Consider the following 17,483-nt stretch of genomic DNA (forward strand, 5'->3'; position numbering starts at 1 on the left):
ATGTCTGCGCTTCTGGATCATGTTTAGATACGGCTTCTTCTTTGAACTATAGAGTTTTAGCTGGCAACGGCGGATGGCACGGTGAATTGTGTTCACAGATAATGTTCTCTGGAAATATTCCTGAGCCCATTTTGTGATTTCCAATACAGAAGCATGCCTGTATGTGATGCAGTGCCGTCTAAGGGCCCGAAGATCACGGGCACCCAGTATGGTTTTCCGCCCTTGACCCTTACGCACAGAGATTCTTCCAGATTCTCTGAATCTTTTGATGATATTATGCACTGGAGATGATGATATGCTCAAACTCTTTGCAATTTTACACTGTCGAACTCCTTTCTGATATTGCTCCACTATTTGTCGGCACAGAATTAGGGGGATTGGTGATCCTCTTCCCATCTTTACTTCTGAGAGCCGCTGCCACTCCAAGATGCTCTTTTTGTACCCAGTCATGTTAATGACCTATTGCCAATTGACCTAATGAGTTGCAATTTGGTCCTCCAGCTGTTCCTTTTTTGTACCTTTAACTTTTCCAGCCTCTTATTGCCCCTGTCCCAACTTTTTTGAGATGTGTTGCTGTCATGAAATTTCAAATGAGCCAATATTTGGCATGAAATTTCAAAATGTCTCACTTTCGACATTTGATATGTTGTCTATGTTCTATTGTGAATACAATATCAGTTTTTGAGATTTGTAAATTATTGCATTCCATTTTTATTTACAATTTGTACTTTGTCCTAACTTTTTTGGAATCGGGGTTGTAGAATAAAAGCAGATGTTTGGGTGGTTGACTGTTCTGAGGGCAGCAGTGATACTGAAATGGTACACTTAGCTGTAGAACCTAGTGTTCTTCAGCTTTTTCCTCTGAAAAACTCCTTTAAGCGTTTACGTAGAACCCTACTTTTCAGTGTTTCCCAGTGTTTCAAAGAGGGCTCCAATTAATCCTTTATAAACCAAAAAAACTCACCATTGCTCATCATCAGAACCTTTCAGTTCTGTTTTTTTTTCTTTTCTGTGTATATACTTGATGCTTGTTTCTACTTTGTACGTATCCTCAAATATATTTTTCTGCTTTATTCAAACTGATTTATTCAAACATATTCATGCAGGTACTACATTGAGGTCTTGTGTCAAGATTATGGACATATTGCCTCAGTTGATGTGGGATTTTACAAAGAGAAAAGCACTTTTACTGCTCAGCAGACTGTCGATGCTGTTAATGAGATACAAGTTATAAACGCCAGCTACGACGTGCTGGATGAGATTCAGGTGGGTCATAGTATAAGTATGGTTATGGTGTTTTAAGCTGATTGTTTATTTCCAGCTCATTTTAATTAATGCAGTAAATGAGTTATCTTAGTGAAATGGAAATAAACAATTGAATGATCTACTTCTGATTTATTTGAGTGTTTTTTTGTTTGTTTGTACATTTAGATGATTGCTTTTAAGGGCTGGAGCACAGTGACACCAGTCCAGGAGGTGCAAACAGTGACTATAAGCAGTAACTGCTTTTCTCTTGGCAGTTGTGACTACACCTATTATGGTCTTGTCTACGGAGCGAGCAAAACAGGTTTAGTCAGAGATTTGTGGTAAAACTTCGATGGAATTAGTGAATAGTATAAAATACATACAGAATGTGTCTCTAAACTGTCTATCTTTAGATCAAGCTTCCTATTTCAGCATGTTCAATAGTGTCAAGTTGCATCATTATGCTGGCACGACTAATCCGGTTCTGTTCTATTACAGGGCTGATTCCGGTCAGTGCACCTGCTCAAGTGGTACAGGCTGAACTGAATGCTCTTTGGTCCATTAAACCAGACACAGTCAGTGTCACAAAGCAGCAGCTGGGCGAACAGTCACAGTACACCATCACTTTCATTTCTAACAGAGGTAAGAGTTACCATGGGATGAGTCATCTTTGTTTATGCTTGGACAAACTTCAGAACAGCTATATTTTAGCTTGTGTCAACGGTATATGGCCTAATGGTTAGAGAAGCAGCTTCGGGGCCAGAAGGTTATTGGTTTGATTCCCTGGACCAGCAGGAATGGCTGAAGTGCCCTTGAGTAAGGCACCTAACCCCCAACTGCTCCCCAGGTTGCTCTGGATAAGAGCGTCTGCTAAATGCCTACAGTATAATGTAATGTGTATAAATTTCAAAATCATTCAGTTGTTCCATACTAGAGCACTGTTTTAACACAACACTGTGAAGAAAAATCAAAAATAGTTATGTCAATATCCAGAAAGTGACTGGGCAATGGCTTACAGTATTACAGTATTTAACAGAATATGACACACAATGTGTTAAAAATGTTATACCACAATACTGTATTCTCAACTCTGATTGGTCAGAAGGTGTTTGTTTGTTTGTTTGTTTGATTGATTGTTTGTAAGATTAAATTTCTAATCTTACAGCAGGTCCCAAGTGTACATTTATGGACTCTTCTAATACGTTATCATTTCGATAGATAGATAGATAGATAGATAGATAGATAGATAGATAGATAGATAGATAGATAGATAGATAGATAGATAGATAGATAGATAGATAGATACTTTATTCATCCTGAAGGAAATTAAGGATAAGGATAGTAACAAGTAATTAATTGTATCATGGACATGACACATAATCTAAGGTTAATTATAATAATTAATTTTACATTTATTTAACAATCATGGATGGAATCTCCAGTGTCAGTGCTTTGTAACAATCCGAGGTACAACTGTTTCTTTTTGGTTTTCTGACCCAGAAAACTCTCATGGATTGTGTGCTTTGCAGTTTTTGCATCGTTTGTTATTCTGCTTATACCTGCTTATACCATAAGCATATAAAACCAAAATAAAAAGTTTAATGGGTGATGATTATCTTTTAACACATTTTGAAGCAAAATATACCTTTCTGTAAGCCACTATAATTTCTGCAAAGCCATGACATCATGTCTCCCTGTCAGGTGACTTTCAGGATCTTCAGTACTGGACAAATGGAGCAAACGTGAACATCACCATTACAGAGAAGACGAAAGGAAAAGCAGATTTGAAAAATTTCACACTGGTGTGGGGAGGAATCCCATCCAGCCCTCTACCTTACAATGCATCTGTGACTGAGGTCTCTTGTCTTTCTTGTGCTGCTAATAGAGAGACAGAAATTTACTTCTTGACGAAGCAGTTCTCTGGCATTAGAATCCAAAAACATCAACATACTATAACTGCATCTCTGTTTGTGATCTTAGTGTTAGCTTCTGTCTGGGTGAAAAGCTTTTCTGAGATATGGGACATCAAACCAGCTAGCAAATATCTGAAATTTACATTTATAGTTCAACAAGTTCTATATTTTCAAGTTACTTTACATTTACATTATTGAAATTCGGAGACAATTAGTAAGTAAATGTTAATAATGGGCAAATGCAGATACAACCTTATTATACTGTAAGATCAAATACTTTTACTATTAATAAATGATAATAGGGTGGCATGGTGGTGCAGTGATTAGTATTATCACTTCAAAGCAAGGAGGTTCTGGGTTTGAGTCCAACAGTCGGCTGGGGCCTTCCTGTGCAGAGTTTGTATGTTCTCCTCATTCCTGCGTGGGTTTCCTCCCACAATTCAGAGATATGCAGACTAGGTCAACCAACTACTCTAAATTGCCCATAGTTGTGAATGTGAGTGTGACTGGCTGGGACTGGATGCGGTTCACACATGACTTGTAATGGAAAAGCATTCTAGATAATGAATGGTATTAAACTCAGCAGAGAAAGATCTTTTGAGCCACATTATGATAAAATATTGCTTTTAAAGTTTTATTTTTTCATATATATATATATATATATATATATATATATATATATATATATATATATATATATATTTTTTTTTTTTTTTCTAATATCAGCCCTGCGATGACCTGGTGACTTGTCCAGGGTGTACCCCACCTCTCACCCATAGTCAGTTGGGATAGTCTCCAGCTTGCCTGTAACCCTGTAGAACAGGATAAGCGGCTACAGATAATGGATGGATGGATATATTTTCTAAGACACATCTTCTTCTTTGCCCACCCAGTGTGTTCTGGGTTAGGTCCCTTTCCTAGGGTTTCTTGGCTAAGTAAGTCCAACTGGCTAGCCACTCCTCTGTTGCACTGCTTTTGGTCATGGACAATTTAGAGTAGCCAATTAACCTAATCTGCATGTCTTTGGACTGTGGAGGAAACCGGAGCACCCAGAGGAAACCCATGCAGACACGGGGAGAACATGCAAACTCCACACAGAAAGGCCCTCGTCGGCCACTGGGCTCAAACCCAGAACCTTCTTGCTGCGAGGCGACAGTGTTAAACACGGCACCACTGTGCCGCCCCAAGGCGCATCTAAAACATAACATATGTCACTTAAATCTGAAATTCTTTTCTAAAAAGTAAACATTTAATTGTAAACTATTCAACAATATAAAAATACATTAAAACTTATAATTCTGTGTAAGAACACAACCACGTCTTACACACGTACTGATATTCAGCCCCCAGTTACACTTTAAAGTTAATTATTCTTGGTCAAAATGCCAGATAAAAGCTTATAAGGTCACACATTATTATTTTTTATGCTGTAAAATGTGTAAGGTCTGGGGACCTTTCATAATATAATGATTTTATAATAATTCCTAATGTAAATACATATCTATAATTTTTCTGCCTATAGGTGACCACTGCACTGAAGGCCATGGTATCTGCTGATTGCCCCAAGGAGCTGTTAAATGTGGAAAATTCTGCTGTTAAATATTTCAGAGACTATGAGACTAACATTACTGGGGTAAGTACACAAAAATATCGAGCGAATAAAACCCCAATCCTTGCATCTCTGTAGGTTTTAGCATCAGTTACAGAGAAGATCAATTGAAAGAAAACCCGGTATGGTAGGATTCTGTCTTTTACAGTGGACATTACGGTGGTGTTGTTTAGCAGCATAATCAGTCATACAGGTCTCAGAAGTGCTGCTCGGTTTGAGGTGGTTTAAAGGCATTTCCCACCATTTCAGTTTACAGGCGATGTGAGCTTGAGAGGGACGAGGGTCTCTGACACCGAGGCTTTCTGTGGATGTTGGTGTCTGATGAACCCAACCCTTCTGTTTAAATCAGATGATGTGACTGTGTCCGGAGCAACATATGGGCCTGTGTCCCTTCAGCAGTATGGCACAGTAAGCAGCTGTACTACTACGTAATTGATAGGCGTAAACAGTTAAAACAGTCAGGTTCAAAGTTGATCTGTGCTCTCATTGGTCAGTAGATCTCTAAAATAAAACCAGCATTATGTTCAGTATGTGTTAGTCTTAACTCTCGATGTGAGAAATGTATAGAATTTAGAGTTTGTAGATTCTAAGGAATAATTGGAAGGATATTTGAATTTGTAATTACACTTTTATGTAATTTTCCTTTTCTTTTTTTAAAGCTCTGCTTTGCATACAAAGGACACCCAAAGAATGGATTGGAATTGGTGTTTACGTACAAGAATAGTTTAGGAGCTGTTTCCCAACAGACCACTGTAATCTCCGCATTGTTTGAACCAGGGGATGTGTAAGTTCTAACTGCAGTACAAGTAAAAAAGCAGAAAAACAAAAACAAACAAACAAAAAAAAAAAACCTTTCAGATAATTCTGATGCATTACAAAAATCCCTAATGTAATTAAATGGTTCCTTTTCCAATTTTTGATTGATTTTATCGTGTTCTTTGAGGCACTGGAGTCTGTACTATTGCAACATGATTTTTTTTTAGATGGAAATATATGTGCGTAGACCTTTTATCTGGTCTGCAGAGAAGCTACCCGGGTAGTAACTACCAACTTCTTCAAGTATGTATGTACAAAGGCACAGGAGATTACTACATAGACACAGTTCAGCTTGGGAAAACGGCCACTGTGAGCGACCCAAAAGGTTCGTGAAAGTTCCTTGTCTTTTTCTAATTTCAGAAAAATAGTCCAAAAGAGCTAAAACTAAAAATGTAAAAACTGAAAACCAACCGAAAACCTGTGGAAGAAGAGTCACATGATATAATTCACACTGATCACCGTTTACACATGTGGCTTTTCGACACTACAAATTTTTCATGTGGCATTTTAAAAGGTGAATTTTACACAAGATTCATTTATTTCCACTTGTTCATTTCAAAGTCTATAATGAGGCACTGAAAGACTCACTACCAGTGTTGTAGGTGAGTCACTAAGGCCAAGTTTACATTAGACCGTATCTGTCTCGTTTTCTTCGCGGATGCACTGTCCGTTTACATTAAACCGCCTGGAAACGCCGGGAAACGGGAATCCGCCAGCGTCCACGTATTCAATCCAGATCGTGTCAGCTCTGGTGCTGTGTAAACATTGAGATACGCGGATACGCTGTGCTGAGCTCTAGCTGGCGTCATCATTGGACAACGTCACTGTGACATCCACCTTCCTGATTCGCTGGCGTTGGTCATGTGACGCGACTGCTGAAAAACGGCGCGGACATCCGCCTTGTATCACCTTTCATTAAAGAGTATAAAAGTATGAAAATACTGCAAATACTGATGCAAATACTGCCCATTGTGTAGTTATGATTGTCTATAGGCTTGCCATCCTTCCACTTGCAAGTGGTAAGTGATATGCGCTGGGATCACACACACAGCGGCTCAGTCCCGAATCGTGGCTCGTGCACTTCACTCGCGCGCTGTGTGAGCTGCGCAGGGCCGGAGTGCGCACCCTCCAGAGGGCACTCGCTGTTCAGGGCGGAGTGATTTGGAGCGCAGGATGCCTGCAGAGCCGAGCGTATCCGTGTATTGGTGTTGCTGTGTGCACGCAAATCGTGTATTGGTGTTGCTGTGTGCACACTAATCATTTTAAAAACGTTAATCTGATGATCCGCTGATACGGTCTAATGTAAACATGGGCTAAACCTTGAGTCTGAGTCCAGTCTCGAGTCCCCAGTGTTCAAGTCCAAGTCATTAAAAAAATTTCGAGTTGAGTCCGAGAACAGGACTCCAACTGCACCATTTGACGGTGGCTGTTTTTAGCGCCATTAACATTAGTTCGTTCCTGAACATGACGTATGAACAGGTGAATGTGCTTCTCTTTGTCAGGGAATGTGAAGTATTCTGTCAGAGATGGTTGGGAGATGGATGTAAGTGCAGAAGGTGTGTTTATTAATACAAGTGAAGACGGTAAACAATCCAGAATGTCAGGCAAAATCATAAAACAGTGAAACGGGCAATAGGTCGAGCGAGGCACAAACAGGCTATCGTAGACTCGGCAGAATCAAAGACGAGAAACAGGAAATCAGGGATCAGGAAACCAAACAAGGAAATAAGGCTCAGCAGTGCAACTCAATACTTTGCAAAGTGAGTGTGTTTTCACCGTTTTTATATAGGCGTGCTGATTGCACCTTAATTCTGTGCAGGTGCGAGTCATTTATGGCACGTGCGCGAGAGTTCGCTTGGTACACGCGCTGTCCACAGGTGTGACACACTTGCACGAAATTAGTATTAAAATTGATGTAGATATAAATATCTTATGCCAAATTATTATGGCATGTTGCAAAAAATAAAGGAAAAAGCCGAGTCCAAGTCCCCAATTTACAAGTCCGAATGTAGTTAATGCACGAGTCAGAGTACAAGTCCGAGTCATCAGTGCTCAAGTCTAAGTCACGTTAAATTAGGGCGCGAGTCAGACTCGAGTACTACAAGCCTGCTCACTACTTCATTTCATTGTTCAATATGCATATTTGTAATAAAGCTGACTTTGACTTTAACCTATGAACTTAATCTTTTTTTTTTTTTTAGTTGCTATAATGAAGAGAAGACCTCCGGCTCTGGCTGATTCTGGTCAATTTATTGAGAAGCTCTCAGTGCAGAAGTTGTCCAATTCATCTGATATCTGCTACACAATCACTGTCTCTCCATATAACTGTGGCTTTGATTTCCCTCTACTAGAGATCGGCTTCCTCCAGGTGTGTGTGTGTGTCAGTATATTTGTACTTGGACGGTAATGAAGCAAGTTAAGAGTTTCAGGCCTTCCAGGTCAGGGTGAAACTGTGGCACTTTACATGACCACTCCCCACCTTTTCTGAAAACTACCAACAGCAAAACAACACATATATTTTTAGACCAAGGATATGACCTGAAGCCAGTGAGCACCAGATGAAGGGGCGTGAAAAATTTTTCCAACAAAATTGTCTCCAGAGCTCTTGCACAGTTTCTTCTGAGTTGCCCTCCTTTTTTCATCTTGTCTCACTTCTTATCATTCAGTGGTTCACCTAGAAGTAGTTGCCAAAATAAGCCAGCTATGCAGTCAAATAAAAGAGAGAATTTTTTTGTTTTAATTAGGAAAAACAATAGAAATAAGTTGTTTTCTAGAAGAAATGTATAGCGTCTAGTGTATAGTGTTTCAGCTAACTCTTTTTTTATGCTTTCTTGATATTTTTGTTAAAATACTTCAGCAAATAAACACCAGTAAGGACATGCTAGTACTGGCTCAGGGCGCTACCACTGTCACTGTGACACGCTTGCAACATGCCAGTCCTCCTCTCAGCGGCACCTTCAGCATTGGGATCTTCGGCCAGACGGTGAAAGGTGAGATTATGCTGGCTGCTTTTTTTAATGGGTTGTAATTTTTGGCGTGTTGTCTTTAATTGCTTGTGCAATTTCAGTATATTTGACACATAGCCACAGTCAACTTGTAAAAATCTGTATATCTGATCCTTTCATGAATGTTATAGTACTCTTTCAACCAGGCTTTGACAAAGTGAAAGCAGAATTACATGTGCAATGTGCCATGTACCGATTTATCTCTGTGTGTCGTAGATCTGTCTGTAAACATCAGTGCAGACGACCTGAAATATGCTCTGCAAGGCATTCCAGACCTGGGCCTGCTGAGTGTAAATAGTATAGCGGACTGTAAAGGCTACCTTTGGGAAATTACTTGGCTCACCATACCAGGAAAGCAACCCCTACTGCAGGTGAAACACCATCAACTCAACAACTAAAAGAAATACTACTACTACTACGACTACTACTACTACTACTACTACGACTACTACTAATACTAATACTAATAATACTACTACTAATAATAATAATACAGTTGGACATAAACCCAATACTGTATATAATTCCAATTTTGTAAGATATAAAAAGCATCACAACATCATGGATTATTTTCCTATAATAGCACACCTCCAAGTGTTTTATTTCCTCTAGTATCACAACCAATTGCCATTGAATTCAGTGTTTTATATGTTAAAGAATGACACCACATCACACTTTTTATCCATTTATAGTTTATAATTTATAGATTTAATGTTGTGGAATGAGCACATTAGTATTAAAACTAGACTGCCTTTCAATTTCATAAAATCGGTGAAATTTAGTTCCCTCTGAAATTTGGTCATTGTGATATATGTTTATTTCTGTAATATCTAAAAAAAACAGCCACAGAATGGCCTGTTTTTTTTCCCACTCTTCGTGCAGTCAATCAGACAGAGGAAGTCTGTGCGTGAGCATGCGCAAGTTTACCTGTTTCTTCTTCTTTTGGGTTTTACGGCAGCTGGCATCCACAGTGTTGCATTACTGCCATCTACAGGTTTACCTTAACCTTGCACTGACAGTTACATAATTTTGTTGCTAAACGAACAGCTGATCACACCGAGGTGCTCGCTGACTGCCGATATTTATTAGATTGGTCCTGCGTTTCCTTTCCTTCGCAACATAACATCTTTTCTTCTCGCTTTCCGTTACTGTAGTTGGTCTTTCACATTTCATTTGCGTCCTCCATTTTTTCTCTTGTTTCAAATTTGTATCCCACAATGCCTTGCACGAACGGGGAAAGCCCACCATGTGATGCTTGATGTAGTATCTTGAACTGGGTCATGGTGAAGCAGGAAAAAATAGTGGAGAATTTAGGGCCACGTAGCCCTAAATTCATTCATTGTTCTATTTAAATAATAATAATAATAATAATAATAATAATAATAATAATAATTGGAAGTCTGTGATTCGAATTCAGTAGCCTTCGGTCCACTAAACAAAAATTATTGGGTGTCAGGGAAAATTCTTTTTATGACCTACACTTGAAAAATCTGAAAGGCAGTCTACCTTTAATTAATATAAACCAGTGAATGAATTACAGCCATCACCATTGTCAGAGCTGCTGTTATGGAAATTTAATCAGTCAGATCTGAGCATTCAACAGCATAGTGGAAAAATATCAGTATAAAGAATGCTAATACTGTAGTTATAGACATACAAAAGATCTTCAGTTGCAGGTGTGTGTAAAGTAAGATATTCATGGAAATGTGACAGCAATTCAATTTCGCTTTATTAATATTTGGGTAAAGCAAATATTTTAATGATTACTCATTAAAATTAAATTGCATTCATTACGACTTTTCATTTTTATTTTTATTTACTTACTTATTTACTTACTTTTTTTTGGTGGACTGTTACACTACGGTACATTTAAATAACTCTGTAAATACCTCTATGAAATGGTTCAATACAAGACTGGAATTATATAATGTTTCTGTGTACTTTTTTAATGTTAGAGTCAGTGGATACAGAATATCTCAAATATGATGTAATCAAAACCAGATTCGTCTGAACATAATTTTTTTAATGTAATGTAAATTCTTATGTAGGGGTTCCAAAAAAAAAAAAAAGCTTCCATTAAAAGCAGCAATTCATGTACACTGCTAATTTAATTCAATGACGTTTAATATTTAGCAACTTCGAAAGGCTTAACTAAGTTGTTTTTTTTCCTTTTATCCATTCTGAAAATGTCTTTCTTTCAGGATATTTCCAGAGAAGATAATGTTACCCGACTTTAATGAATGCCTTTTCTGTTCTTTACCAGATCAATGACTCTGCTGTAGTAGGTGTGGACCCCTCTGTGAAAGCTCAGGTTAAGCAGCAAGGAGGCCTTCTGAAGCAAAGCATTATGGGAGATTCCCTGCGTGTGCCTATAAATAAAACACAGGTGCTTCTTGTTATAATAGTTTCCTCCTGTAACTCATATTTCAGTATTGTTAGAATACAATACCTGTATACTTGTATTGCCCAGGGCAACCAGGATATAGGATTACAGAACAATAAGTTTTGAGCAAGGGGGAGGGTTAGTGCTTACAGCTTTCTTAAAAAAATTATTGTTATTATTATTACAAGTCAGTCATATGAAAGCCACCAAAATTGCATGTTAGGATTCTTCAGAATTTGATGTTGGATCAAGTAAAATGTGCTCCTGGACTGTGTTTATGTTGTGGTGGCATTTAGCTTTTCTGCCTTCACATTGTTGTATGATTCTAAGTGGGGTGTTTAGTTCTAGACAGTGTAGTAAACATTAGTTTGTCTAACTTGTGCTATTTGTAGTATGTGCACAATTTCTGAAATGTGGGGGATGCTGAGTGGACTTCTTACAATATTTTTTTAATAACTGATGTTGTACAAGCATGGTTATAATTGTCCTTTCAGAAGACTTGTCAAGGAAGTGCTTCTAAGATCTTCTGGGCAGCACGGTGGTGTAGTGGTTATCACTGTCACCTCACAGCAAGATGGTTCTGGGTTTGAGCCCAGCGGCTGACGCAGGCCTTTCTGTATGGAGTTTGCATGCTGTCCCTGTGTTTGCATGGGTTTCCTTCGGGTGCTCCGGTTTCCCCTACAATTCAAAGACACGGGGTGGCCATGGCCTGAGATTGGGCTGAAGTGCCCTTGAGCAAGGGCACCTAACCCACAACTGCTCCCTGGGCGCTGTAGCATAGCTGCCCACTGCTCTGAGTATGTGTGTGCTCATTGCTCACTTGTGTGTTCACTACTTCAGATGGGTTAAATGCAGAGGTTAAATTTCACTGTGTGCTTAAGTCTGTGCTTGAGTGTACATGTGACAAATAAAGGCTTCTTAGCTTGGCTTCTTCTCTTCTTCTTCGAAAAAATATCAACAAGTGCTCAAAGTGGCAGGATGGAGTGCTAAAAATTTTGACTATTAATCAGTAAATCAGTGTTACTGTTATGAAACCTGTTTGGGAAGCCATGGCCTAATGATTAGAGAAGCAGCTTTGGGACCAAAAGGTTGCCCGTTCAATTCCCTGGACCAGCAGGAATGGCTGAAGTGCCCTTGAGCAAGGCACCTAACCCCAACTGCTCCCCAGACTGCTCTGGGTATGTTATACATCACTCTGGATAAAAGCATCCACTAAATGCCATTAATGTAATGTTTGGTTGAGCCTTCTAGCACAGGGCCTCGTCATAGCCATAAAACTATTAGAAACATTGAATCATCACTCATGGAATAGCAGATAAGCAATGCCATCTTTGATTGTTTTTCTTTTTAAGGTAAATGTTTTAAGTTGTTAATCATGCCATGGCTCTTCTTCAACAGAAAATCTGTTCTTCTGTTCAAACCACACAAAACATAGGTATCTGCCATCCCTTTGTGTAATTTGTATACTTTGGTTGGATAAAGTTTGCATAGTCCATTTACTTCTACTTTCTCCAAAGCACTGTATTTCATGTTTGCCTTTTTATATTGTTGATGACATATGAGATAATTATACCACATTGCATGCACAATCTAAAGGGGATTTCACAAAGTGGAATCATTTGATATGTCTGTCAATGGTTTTTCTGATTCAAGTCCCATCAGCCTTTGGATTGTCATGGTACCCCAACAGATGCATGTCTGAACAGCTCTCACCATTTCTGATGGTTCTTAGCCTCGACTCATGTTGAGGAGAAGTCAGACCCAGTCCATTCTTTGATGGTATCCACCTATTTCTTCTTTAGTCTGCCTCTTCTTCTTGTTCCTTCCACCGTGCCCTGGAAGCATCACATTTCCGTGGCCTTAATTTTCTTTCCTAGTTTGCTGTGAGTGTCCATGTTTCAAATGGAGCCTTGAGATAACCATTGCTTGCATGAACCTGAGCTTTGATCTGAGAGTGATGTTCTTGTCTTTCCATATTGTTTTCAATCTGGCATGTGCTGCTGTAGTTTGGACTATCCTGGCCATGATTTCTAGTTTGGATCCTTCTTCTTATATTATAGCACGAAGGTACTTGAGCTTCAAAACTGTTTGCAGGCTTTGGTTCTTGATGGTTACTTGTGCTGTGATACCTTGGGACCATTTGTCATCAGTTTGGTTTTCTCTGTACTGATTTCCATTCCACATTTGGAAGATGTTCACATATTCCACCTGGTCCTTTGAGTCTTGTTCTTCTATCCTGCCAGCCCATCGATGTCATCTGCAAAATGAAGGTTGGTGATGTTGCACCCTCTAATGCTGACAATTCCTGTGTGGTGTTTCAATGCTTCTGTCATAATTCTATCCAGGAAGATGTTGAAAAGTGCCAGAGATAGAAGGCAGCCCTGACACACTCCGACTGTGGTTCGGAACCATTTTCTGACGGAGCCACTGACAAGTCCTGCACTGGTGGTGTCATTGGACAGTTGTTCAGTTGTATGGACAATATTTTGCCCATGTTATACTTTTGCATGGTGGTCTAAAGAGCTGCATGCCATACCCTGTCAAACGTCTTTTTGAAATCTACAAAGACATGGCAAGGGTGTCTTTGAGGTTGCTAATATTTTTCACAGAGTAGACACAGGTTGAAAATTTGTTCAACTGTGCTCCTTCTTTCTCTGAAGTCTGCTTGCTCTTCAGCAATGAAATTTTCTGCCTGTGGATTCAGACTGTTGAGCAGGACTTGAAGCATCAATTTGCAGAGGTGGCCAGTGAGGCTGATGGTACAATAATTTTTGTATTGCTGAAGATTGTCTTTCTTTGGTAAAGTTATTACCAGCAAATGATTTCATATGGAAGGTCATTGTCCTCTTTGCTAGGTCTCATCTCATCTCATCTCATTATCTCTAGCCGCTTTATCCTTCTACAGGGTCGCAGGCAAGCTGGAGCCTATCCCAGCTGACTACGGGCGAAAGGCGGGGTACACCCTGGACAAGTCGCCAGGTCATCACAGGGCTGACACATAGACACAGACAACCATTCACACCTACGGTCAACTTAGAGTCACCAGTTAACCTAACCTGCATGTCTTTGGACTGTGGGGGAAACCGGAGCACCCAGAGGAAACCCACGCGGAGACGGGGAGAACATGCAAACTCTGCACAGAAAGGCCCTCGCCGGCCACGGGGCTCGAACCTGGACCTTCTTGCTGTGAGGCGACAGCGCTAACCACTACACCACCGTGCCGCCCCTGTTTGCTAGGTGTAGTTGCAAATTTTGGTTAGCTTTTCAATGGTAGTACTCCCACCTTGTTTGAATGAGTTTGGAGGGGATGTTATCAATTCCTGGAGCCTTTCCTTCTTTCATTCTCAGAGGATGGGAAAGTAATACTTCTCTCCTGGGCCTATGTCAGCGAGTACCTCTGGGTCTCCCTGAACTGTGTGATTGTAAAGCTTGGAGCAATATTCAATCTACCTGTTTGTAATATCCATCTCCTCTCTCAGGCAGTTTCCTACTTCATCCTATATATTGCTGACTTCTTCTTCTTCTTTCTTCTTGGTTAGGTCGAAGGAAAGACTACTTGGAAAGTCTTCTTGTGGTTCTTGTTGTTGGTGCAGTTTTCAATTTGCACTGATCTTCAGTCCATTTTTTGCCTCTCTAATGCTTATTCTGACCTTCTTGTTGGCTTCTTTATGCTTGGCTGAGCCATCAATGGTGTATTTTCCTCTCTTGAGCTTATAACTTCTGTTACACTGCTGGAGTATCTCATCAATTACCCAGGGCTTCCATCCATCCATCCATCCATTATCCATAACCGCTTATCCTGTGCATGGTCATGGGCAAGCTGGAGCCTATCCCAGCTGACTATGGGTGAGAGGCGGGGTACACCCTGGATAAGTTGCCAGATCACTGCAGGACTAACACATAGAGACAAACAACCATTCACACTCACATTTGCATTCACACCTACGGTCAATTTAGAGCCACCAATTAACCTAACTTGCATGTCTTTGGACTGTGGGGGAAACTGGAGCACCCAGAGGAAACCCACACAGACACGGGGAGAACTTACAAACTCCACACAGAAAGGCCCCCATTGGCCGCTGGGCTCGAACCCAGAACCTTCTTGCTGTGAGGAGACAGTGCTAACCACTATATCGCCATGCCACCCCCAGGGCTTCCACTTTTATCAATGTTTCCCCAGTGTGGCAGTAGCTGCGTCTATCATTGCTGATGGAATTTTAGTGGTAAGGCTTTCAACATCTTCCTCCAAGATGAGAAGGGGCAAAATTTCTGCCAGTGAAAGCTTGGAAACTCTGCATGACCTCCCGGTCTGTAAGTTGTTCCATGTCAAATCTGATTCAAGGGTTCTGCTGTATTTTGGTCTTCTTGAGACAAACATGAAAGTCATCATGGGATGGGAAGAACTATCTTAATATTCCAAGCATAAAGAAGAAATCATTTGGGGGAAGAACATTTAGTTTCTCGTCTCCAAAACTCTGGAATGACTTACCAGAAACTCTTCATTTTTAAACCAATTTAAATTCATTTAAAAAAGGACTTTAAACATTTTTATTTAGTAAATAATAATTTAATTATTATATAATACATATTATGATATATTTGTATGTTTTTTAGGAAATTTTATATATGTTTTTTTCTTCTTCTTTCAATTTTATTGGAAAGTGCCTTAGAGTACTGTATATAAGTGAGCTCTAGAAATAAAGTATTATTATTATTATTATTATTATTATTATTATTATTATTATTATTATTATGACAAGGTCATGCTCACTTCCTATATCTGCTCCAGGAAAGGTGCTGGCTTGCTTGATTCCACTCTTGAACCATTGTGAGATCATGATGTAGTCAATCTGATTGTGGTAGATTCCATTTGGCATGTTCCATATCCATTTATGGGAGTTCTCATGGTTTCATGGTGAGTTTGCCAGTATGAGGCCGCAGATCGATGATTGACTTTGCAGTTGTTTCATCTGATCTGCGACCGTATGTCTTGGACACTCGGGTGAAGAGAGGAGCAGAGCTGTCAACTGATCACTACCTGGTGGTGAGCTGAATCAGATGACGGGGGAGGAGGCCGGACGGACCGGGCAGGCCCAAATGAGTGTGAGGGTATGCTGGGAACATCTGGCAAAGGTTCCCATTCGTTGGATCTTCAACTGTCACATCTGGCGGCACTTCAACTGCATACCGGGAGATGATGGGGACATTGAGTCCGAGTGGACCATGTTCCGCACCTCCATTGCTGAGGTGGCCATGCAGAGCTGTGGCTGCAAGGTTGTTGGTGCCTGTCATGGCGGTAATCCCCGAACCCACTGGTGGACACCTGTAGTGAGGGGAGCCGTCAAGCTGAAGAAGGAGTCCTATCAGGCTTGGTTAGCCTGTGGGTCTCCAGAGGCAGCTGACAGATACCGACAGGCCAAGCAGAATGCGGCTCTGGCAGTCACTAAAGCAAAAACTTGGGTGTGGGAGGAGTTCGGAGAGGCCATGTAAAGTGACTTTCGGTTGGCCTCGAAGAGATTCTGGCAAACCATCTGGTGGCTCAGGGAAGGAAAACAGTGCTCTGTCCCTACTGTTTACAGCGAGGATGGAGTGCTATTGACCTCAACTATCATCCAACGGTGGAAGGAATACTTTGAGGATCTCCTCAATCCCACTATCATGTTGTCCGAAGAGGACACAGAGTCTGAGGGTGCTTGGGAGGACTCACCTATCACAGGGGCTGAGGTTGCCAAGGTGGTTAAAAAGCTCCTCGGTGGCCAGGCTCCAGGGGTGGATGAGATTTGTCCTGAGTTCCTGAAGGCACTGGATGCTGTTGGGCTGTCTTGGTTGACAAGCCTCTTCAACATTGCATGGAGGTCGGGGACAGTGCCTCTGGATTGGCAGACTGGGGTGGTCCCCCTTTTTAAAAAGGGAGACCGGAGAGTGTGTTCCAACTATAGGGGATCACACTTCTCAGCCTCCCTGGGAAAGCCTATGCTGGGGTGCTGGAGAGGAGAGTCCGGTCTATAGTCAAACCTCAGATTCAGGAGGAACAATGTGGTTTTCGTCCTGGTCGTGGAACACTGGACCAGCTCTTTACCCTTGCAAGGGTACTGGAGGGTGCATGGGAGTTTGCCCAATCGGTCTACATCTGTTTTGTGGACCTGAAGAAGGCTTACAACCGTGTCCCTCATGGTGCCCTATGAGGGTTGCTTTGGGAGTATGGGGTCCAGGGCCCACTACTTCAGGCCATTCGGTCCCTGTATGACTGAAGCAGGAGTTTGGTTCACATTGCCGGCAGTAAGTCGGACTCATTCCCGGTGCGTGTTGGACTCCGCCAAGGCTGTCCTTTGTCACCGGTTCTGTTCATAACTTTTATGGACAGAATTTCTAGGCGCAGCCAAGGGGTGGAGGGTGCCTGGTTTGGTGGCATCGGGATCATGTCTCTGCTTTTTGTGGATGATGTGGTCCTGTTGGCTTCATCAATCTATGACTTACAGCATGCACTGGGACGGTTTGCAGACAAGTGCGAA

At 40.9% G+C, this 17,483-nt stretch overlaps 1 protein-coding gene across 1 annotated transcript in view; it reads left to right on the plus strand.

The window, feature by feature from the left end:
* pkhd1l1.1 (PKHD1 like 1, tandem duplicate 1) overlaps positions 1–17,483 on the plus strand; it is a 103,775-nt gene that overhangs the window by 15,488 nt on the left and 70,804 nt on the right. Inside the window, exons 16-27 of the mRNA XM_060942686.1 lie at positions 1,107–1,266; positions 1,432–1,567; positions 1,744–1,887; positions 2,947–3,101; positions 4,681–4,791; positions 5,017–5,175; positions 5,427–5,551; positions 5,751–5,908; positions 7,785–7,951; positions 8,441–8,573; positions 8,805–8,959; positions 10,852–10,974. Of these exons, the coding sequence (XP_060798669.1) occupies positions 1,107–1,266; positions 1,432–1,567; positions 1,744–1,887; positions 2,947–3,101; positions 4,681–4,791; positions 5,017–5,175; positions 5,427–5,551; positions 5,751–5,908; positions 7,785–7,951; positions 8,441–8,573; positions 8,805–8,959; positions 10,852–10,974 (1,726 nt within the window). The remainder of the gene's footprint in view (positions 1–1,106; positions 1,267–1,431; positions 1,568–1,743; positions 1,888–2,946; positions 3,102–4,680; positions 4,792–5,016; positions 5,176–5,426; positions 5,552–5,750; positions 5,909–7,784; positions 7,952–8,440; positions 8,574–8,804; positions 8,960–10,851; positions 10,975–17,483) is intronic.

This window comes from Neoarius graeffei, chromosome 16 (genome assembly GCF_027579695.1).
Source record: "Neoarius graeffei isolate fNeoGra1 chromosome 16, fNeoGra1.pri, whole genome shotgun sequence".
NCBI lineage: Eukaryota > Metazoa > Chordata > Actinopteri > Siluriformes > Ariidae > Neoarius > Neoarius graeffei.